This window comes from Aedes albopictus, chromosome 3 (assembly GCF_035046485.1).
Source record: "Aedes albopictus strain Foshan chromosome 3, AalbF5, whole genome shotgun sequence".
Lineage (NCBI taxonomy): Eukaryota > Metazoa > Arthropoda > Insecta > Diptera > Culicidae > Aedes > Aedes albopictus.
The window spans coordinates 303,581,387-303,589,955 of record NC_085138.1 but is presented as its reverse complement, the minus strand read 5'-3'; the positions used below and the strand labels follow the sequence as shown (position 1 = coordinate 303,589,955).

The 8,569-nt window shown below is 33.8% G+C and overlaps 1 protein-coding gene across 2 annotated transcripts in view; it reads left to right on the top strand.

The window, feature by feature from the left end:
• LOC109418558 (protein aubergine) overlaps positions 1-8,569 on the top strand; it is a 47,729-nt gene that overhangs the window by 21,098 nt on the left and 18,062 nt on the right. The window contains exon 1 of one of the 2 annotated variants that reach the window (XM_062842343.1): positions 8,248-8,446. The exons of the other annotated variant lie outside the window; for it this stretch is intronic. Within the exon in view, the coding sequence (XP_062698327.1) occupies positions 8,434-8,446 (13 nt within the window). The 5' untranslated portion in view covers positions 8,248-8,433. Of the gene's footprint in view, positions 1-8,247; positions 8,447-8,569 lie in introns of those variants that run through there. 2 annotated transcript variants of the gene reach the window in all.

Below are 8,569 nucleotides of genomic sequence, written 5' to 3'. Positions count from 1 at the left end.
ATTTCCTGAAAACATTGGCTAACACAAAACAAGCGCTCAATTTGAACGATCAAACAATGAAAATGGTATTATTCAAGCTGCTAAAAGGAAAGGCTCAACACTGGCTACATTCAAATGCAGACTTTATGCTGAAAAGTTATGATGAATTAACAACCAACTTACAAGCTATGTTCACAATCAACATCAACGCATATCAATTGAGGAACCAACTCGCTAGACGGACCTGGTCGGGACAAGAATCGTTTGAGGAATACTATCAAGCAAAACTTTTACTAGCACAAAAACTGAACTTACCGGAGAAAGAGTTTATTGAATATTTGGTGGAAGGTATTGAAGATCAAGTACTTCGAAATCAGGCAAGAATCCAAAATTTCAAATTTGTTCATGAGATGGTACAAGCGTTCCGGCTGATAAGATTCGATCCGATGCCAGTTAGGAGGAAGGTGAAACTTTGCTTTTCGTGCAATCAACCTGGACATTTTGCGGCAAACTGCAGAGCTGAACGAGGAACTGATTTCAACCGATTGCAGTATAGAAATCCCGAAAGGAAATTTGGAGCACCAAAACAAAAACCTAATGACAGGACAGTATCCCAAGCAACACACATGTTATAATAGAGTTACGACAGCGCAAGTTTTGGTTGTATAGAAGTTTATTTTACGTTATTCTAACATTGTGTTGAAATGACGTAAAATAAACTTCTATACAACCAAAACTTGCGCTGTCGTAACTTTTATATAACATGCGTGTTGCTTGGGATACGTTGTAGAGGACAATAATGACGAACAGGTTAGTTGTAACGGATTGGTAAAGTTTAGACTAATTAATAGTAACACAAATTTGAGAGCTCTTTTCGACACAGGAAGCCCTATCTCACTGATACGCCGGGGTTTAATCAAATCAAATGAAATTAAAATAATTAATAATTGCAGTAATTTCCGGGGTATCGGTGGGAAAAGGCTAAAAATTTTAGGTTTATTCACCAGCAAAATTTTGATTCAAAATCTTATTTTCAGTATTGATTTTTATGTTGTTCCGGATAATGTACTAAGCCTCATTGATGCAATCATTGGCCGAGATGTCATCATGCAACCTAATATTCGAACAATAATTGAAAATGATATCAGAATATATTCTGTAGATTCTGATAATTTGAAAGTTGAAACCCCTGTAGAAAAGGTAATGGAAAATAATTTATACAGTATCAATTCCAACATTTTTGAAAATATTAAAATTGGAAATATATCTAAAGATCATTTGGCAATACTTTCGGAAATTTTTCGTTCCAAGTATTTTGATTATGATAAACCAGCTAAACCAAACACAGAATATGAAATGGTTATTAGTTTAAAAAAAGGAGAAGCTTTTCACTATAAACCTCGAAGGTTGTCGTTCGACCAAAAACAAAAAGTTGATGAAAAAATCAAAGAACTTTTAGAAGCAGGAATTATTAAAGAGATCTTATTATCCTAGTGTTCTATTATTTGGTCAGTTGCAAAATAGTTCAGAAAATGAAAACTCTAACTTAGATACATTTGTTCGTAACAGACAATCTTCGAGTGAAATGCAAAATATTGTAGAAATAAGAGCAAAAGCACAACAAAATAATTTGAAAATGCAAAAATATAATAAAAAAAATGTTTGATAAAAAGCGAACAAAAACATACAACTACAAAGAAGGCGATTTTGTTGTATTGAAAAGCATTGATTCACATAAACTATCTCCAAAGTTTAAGGGTCCATATAAAATTTCCAAATTATTGCCGAACGATCGTTATGTTGTAGTTGATATTGAAGGGTTTCAAATTTCAAATGTCCCTTTCAGCGCGGTATGTTCACCACAAAATATGAGAAAGTGGATAGATGATGACAATTCTACCAATGAAAGTCTCGATGAGGACATCGAGAATGTCAGGATGGCCGAGATGTAGTAGGCTGTGGTGAATAGATCTAAAGACTGCCCCAGAAAGTATGGACGCACCTAGTCTTCAGTTGTCTGGGCCTGATCGATGGTTCTTGTTTCGGGCTCCGTTTTGTCTGTTTCTGCATACTATAGGATCGAAAATTCAAACGTTCGTTGCCACGATGAACATTGGAATTCGAAATGGTAACTTTTTTGTTCATACCCCGCTCTGTGTTAGTTAGAAGGTTTTTTGTTGTGCTCAAACACCTTTATTATTTGTTTATCCAAACGAGGGATAGCAGGATCTGTATTTTTTACCCAATTTTTGCCTATGCTTTAACGTGTTATTACCATCGTGGTTGCTTATTGCTCGTTGCACAATTTTCTAACTTACTCCCACCATATTTTGAACTTTCCCTAAGTGACCTTTCAAACTCTGTACATCGTTTGTGCACATTTTTTCAATGATCATCCGTTGAAAGTTCAAGTATTTTGAAATATACTGTTGGAACCACAAAAACCGTCATACAAATGCTGAGAAAATAGGTTGACCAACAGGGTGTAGCTTTCAAAAAGAACTAGTCATCAATAGTTATGAAATGGCAGTATTTTCTTACTGCGTCCATACTTTCTGGACCGGTCTTTAGAAGAAGTAGGCTTTGACTAGGACAAATGACATTAGAGGACCATTCTGAAATAAACCATTGAAAAGAATACATCACGTTAAATCATTTCCCCCTACACAGCTTAAGATTAAGTTTACACACAAATGTGTTTGTAAAAGTATTGCCATAATTATGTTCAAAGTTTCTTTGAACTATTATCTTTTGAATGAAACCTTGATTATTGAAATCGAACGCCAATTAAAAATGACATGTTTTTGAGGGGATGACCACAAACTTTTGATCGGGAGTGTACACCAAATGCCATGCCTCAAAACATTAGTGGGAACGAATTTTATACTTTGTATATTTCAGCCGTTTTTCAACCGATCAGCAAAATTTTGGAACATGTGGAAACTTCCAGCCTTCTAGAATATCGTCCAATCGATATTGAATTTTTGAGAATTAAAAAAAACTCGGAGCAAATACGTGGGATTATTCCTAATGTCAACTGGTTTTCACTCATATTTTGTTGTTGCTTGTTGTGTATTCTTTCAGAAATTCATATAGAGATTTCTTCGGCAACTGATTTGAATTTTTTTCCAGCATTTTTTTTTGAGAATTTGGCCAATCCATTTGGAAATGCTTTCACTGTTTCTTTGGTAATTCTTGTAGCAATTCCTTGGGCGATTTCTTGAGAAATATGTTCGACAACTTTTTGGAGATCCTTTTGGGAAATTCCGAGACAATTTCAATGGAAATTACTTTTTCTTTGGGAATTTATTAGGCAGATCTTGGAGTTTTTATTTATACAATTTCGTTAGAAATCACATTTTTTATTTCCTTTGAGAATGTTGTCAGCAATTCGAATTGGCAATTTTCAATTTCTAAAAGGAATGATCGACAAAATTTTCAAAGAATATGCCGAAAGAATTGTGGAAGGAATTGGTAAAATAATTATCTGATCAATTTTCAAATATATGAAAGAAGAAATTCCCAGCGGAATTTCCAATAAAAAAAATGATGCTTTTAAAATTTTTTAAAGAATATTAAAAAAAAATATTTGTGGTTTTTTAAAGAAACTTTCGTAGGAATTAACGAAAAAACAGTAGATGGGAGTTTCGAAGTCGTTGCTTAAAATTTAAGAAAATCTTATGGAAATTGCTGAACAGATTACAATGGAACTGCCGAAGAAATTTTTAAGAAAATTTGCCGAAGGAATTCTTAAATAAATTGTCGTAGAAATATTCCAATAACTACCAAAATATTGCAAGAATAATTTATGAAGCAGTTGAAATGAATTTCCGACAACATAACTGCTCTATAGCCACATTTGACGAATTATTCGGCTGAATGTCAACAACTATCAGCACCGTGTTTGAAAAAAAAAAAACAGTTGGACGCTCTTCCCCTCCCCACTCGGAAAATCGACCGAGTTTTTGCATTAAGAGAGGGTACACAAATAATTTAATGAAGAAAACACTTTGCTAAAATCTGAGTCGCTCACAACAGTTCTTAGTAAATCTGACGAGTTTTGTGATGCAAGAAATTGACTAGAGGAGATTAGCATCATTTTGTCTAGATCAAATCTATTATGTCCTTTCCAGTGCTCGTTGACTCGTCAAGGGGGAGATGATGAATAATAAAAATAAAATATCCGAGCAAAAAAAAAATCATATCTCAAAATCTGAAAAATATACATTTCTGATTTTTTTATATGTCACGCCAAATTTCCTGAATTTCCTGATAAAAATTTAAAACCAAGGGACCCCTTTGATCCCGAGACCATGAAAACGTGAAACAACTAAAATAATTGCACATTTTTTGCACCTAAACACAATTTGAACCCTTCAACGTATTCTCCCTTAAAACTACAATTCAATAGCTATTTTTTTGTTCTCTTTCTGCATTTGTTTGGGATTTTTTTCGGTGTTATGTCTGGATATTTCATTAAAATTTATTTCGGCAAATCTTTTGAAAGTTTTTGTAGAAGATTACTTTGAAAGCTTTTACGGCTATTACTTTTGAAACTGCTTCTAAAATTTCTTCTGCAATTACTTTGGAACCCTCTAAGCAGAATACCTCTTCGAATGAGTGTTAATCAGTTTTGTACCTTTTATATCCGCCCTAATTTCTTTGGAATTTTGTCATGTACTTTTTTCAGGAATCTGTGTCATTCGTAATTCCTTTGCCAATTATGGCGAGAAAACTTTTAGCAATTCCTTTGAATATATCTTTGGCGGTTTCGTTTGCATTTCTATGAAACAAAAATCGCTAGATAATTTCTTCGTGAAATTTTTTATAATCATATTTAGGTATTCCTGTGGCAGCTTCATTGAGAATGTTTTTGGCATTTTTTGGAAAATGCTTCAAAAATTTCGTTTGAAATTTCATCAGCTAAAATGAAAGATTTTCAAGCAATTATTTTGTAAACTTCTGCTTTGAAAAATCCATAAGCAATTATTTTGGCAATTTTGAATGCAATTACAATATGGATTCATTTGAGAATTTCAATGGCATTTTCTTTAGGAAATCGTTTTTTAAATCCATTGGAAATTCCAAAATTTATATGGAAATTACTTCGGCAACTCCTTTGAAATCTTTTTCGGCATTTTTTTTTTTGAAGAATTTGGACAATCCCTTTGGAAATGGTTTCACAGTTTCTTTAATAATTCCTTGGGCAATTTTTTAGGAAATATCGTTGGCAAATATTTCTCTCTTGTAAATCCATTTGGGAAATCCTTAGATGATTTCTTTGAAAATAACTTTGGCAAATTTTTTGGAAATTATGAAGCAGAACTTGGAAAATTTTTCAACAATTTCTTATAGTATTCCTTTTGATATGGATCGGAGAATCCATTTTCAAAATAATTCGGCAGTGCTTTTGGAAATCACACACTGATAATATACTTTCGTAAATGTTCTGTTTCGTGAATCCAGTTTTGTAAATTGAAAGCTGTTTTCGTATAATGTATAGTACGAATGGAGTTGTATCATGCACGAAATCACGAATCCGACAGACGGCGAACTTGCTTATTTTAGCTCCTGATTTGTAGAATGAAACAATATAGGGTCTGGGACCATTTGGGCAGGAGCACCTATTTTGGGCACTTGCTGCTATAACTCAGTCAATTTTGAACCGATTGACTTGATTTTTGAGACACGATCAGTTACGCACAGTACCTAGCCATGTTCAAAAATTCAAGTCAATCGGTTTGAAATTGACTGAGTTATAGCAGCAAGTGCCCAAAATAGGTGCTCCTGCCCAAATGGTCCCAGACCCTAAACAAAATTCAAACGTTTTTTACCAACCATGCGTAAAAAGACAATTTCGCTTCGTAGAATGCAACAAACACAAAGCTTTGCAGTCATCTTTGATGATTGAGTGGATCGCAGAAAAAACAAAGCAACCTGTTTTCGTGTGCGTGTGCGAGAAGAGAAAAGGAAGCATGCTCTCAGTTGGAAGTAATAGTTATTTTGAAACAGATACAGAGTGGAAAGTGTTGTGGTTGTTTCCGAATTGTTTCAACAAGCGTCTGCTGATGAGTGACTAGCACTGGTAGAAAGAAGATACGTGTTTTGGTGCTGAAAACTGAGAAATATACAGTACTGATTTGTTGATATGTTACGCTAAATTTCCTGAATTTTCTGATAAAAATTCAAAACCAGGGTACCCTTTTGGTCTCGAGACCATGAAAACGTGAAAAAACCAAAATAATTGCATATTTTTTCACCTACACACAATTTGGCCCCTTCAACGTATTTTCCCTTGAAACTACAGGGGATACTCAAAATAACTGGGACAGGTAAAATTTTCACTTTTCGAAAAATGTTCAACTCGCTGTAACTTTTTTAAAAGGGCATCAAATATTCTCAAATTTTTACTGTAAGTTCATCAACTAGTTGTGTATCAGTAGTCCAAATTTGGAAAAGATCGGGCTATTCTTCACGAAGATATAAAGATTCTTGAAAAGGATAAAATTATTCGATAGCCAACTTTGAGCTGTTATATCTTCGGATTCAATGAACTGATTGCAATGAAATTTTGACCACTAATGACTTATATGATGAACTCTTAAAAACGTTTAACTTAACTTGAAATTGTTAACAAGAGAAAAAGTTATTACAATTTCATTTATTTCACGATTTTTTAGTAAATTCATCAATTTCTAATATGCATCCCATTACTTTCTCAATTTATTAGCGGCTATGTTGTAACTTTCCTTCAAAACACATTTATATGTAAGTCATTTAGAGGGCAATTAATTGAACTATAATTTGCAGCTTGGATTTTGAAACGATGTTGAAGTTTTGGATAATTTGGTGTTTTGTTAGAAAAATAATCTAATCGTTATAATTTTCTTCCGTGTTAAGAATTTCAAGTCAAGTCAAAGGTTTTCAATAGCTCATTATACAAGTCATGATTGGTCAGAATTTCATTGCATTCGGTTCATTGAATCCGGAGATATAACAGCTCAAAGTTGGCTATCGGATAATTTTACCTTTTTCTAGAATCTTTATAACTCCGTGGACAATGGTCCGATCTTTTTTAAAATTGGACTACTGATACACAACTAGTTGCTGAACTTACAGTAAAAAAATGAGAATATTTGATGCACTTTTCGAAAAGTTACAGCGAGTTGAACATTTTTTGAAAAGTGAAAATTTTACCTGTCCCAGTTATTTTGAGTATCCCCTGTACAATTCAATAGCTTTTAAACAAAAAAAGAAGCTTAAAATCGGTCAACAGATTTAAAAGTTATGATTTTTTGAATATTTTTAGTTTTCAAAAACCTTGATTTTTAGGACCACCCTATCTGAAAGTTGGTGACCCTAATGACAAAATAAAAAAAAATACGGGTCTAACTATTTTCATTAAACTACAAACCCACCAAGCTCCACACTGAAAGGAGCCTTGCAGTAATGACAAGCACAAAAATGTTTTTAAATTTACCATGGCAAAACATGATCATCGACCCACCAACGCTTCTTGTGTGCGTTTTGTTTCTTCTCACATCAACCGGTTCGATAGCTGAGTGGTAGCGTGCGAGCCTGGTGATGTCAAGATTCTTGGTTCGAATCCGGTTGCCAACAGAAACTTTTTTTCATTGAAAATCGAGTCCATGGTAAAATTGAAAACATAATTCTGTTGAATTAAAACGAAACTCAGTCTGCACAAATTTAGTGGCGTTGTGCATTTAAATTGACCCTCAGAATAGTAATTTTCACCGCAAGCTGCCGTTCAGTGCACGACAATCGGAGTTGCACTATATCGTTTTTCTATGGAATGAATGTTTTACGAAAATTTGTTCTAGAAATCACGAAAAAATAGAAATTATTCTAGAACCTCAACCACCCCCCCCATAGATTTTTTTCTCTTAGCAACAAATGAAAGAGAATATCTTTAGCTTTCATTTGATGGGTGGATACTATTTTTTTCGATAACATTTTTAACCACCGACACCGTTCCTTACAAATGTTGCTCATTTACAAGTAACACACCTGCTTACTTCTTTTACTTCTTTTCTTGTATTATTTCGTACATTGAAAAAGTTGAATGGTTGTGTTCAACCATAGATTTTTTTCTTCTACTCGAATCGTCAACGTCTCGTTTGAATACTCTTACTTACGGCCCTGTTGATAGACACTGAAAGCTACCAGTCGAGCAGTTTTTAGCTGAACAAAATACCTACATCTATTGTTTGACCTTGTCGACCGTATTGTATGCTGTACTACAGTGACTGCAATAGTTGGCAGATGATGATGTACTGATTACGTCTATGGGTGGCTTCGGCAAGTTGTGTATATTCTGTGTTTTGTGTATTTTAAATGTTTATAGCTGGTTCTAATAGAAATAACTAGAACATAATAATAACGAGCTTTGTAGTTCAAAGTGATACAGATTGTTGCAGTATCACCAATTTTGAGATGGCTCCAAAAGGTTTGTGTATTTGTTTCGATGTCTAACATAAATATGCTATTAACTTCATAGCAAATCGCAGAACTTGCAGAAATGGGTGAAACCTGAACATTGAAGACGAATGACTACTGTCTACTGGAGTGA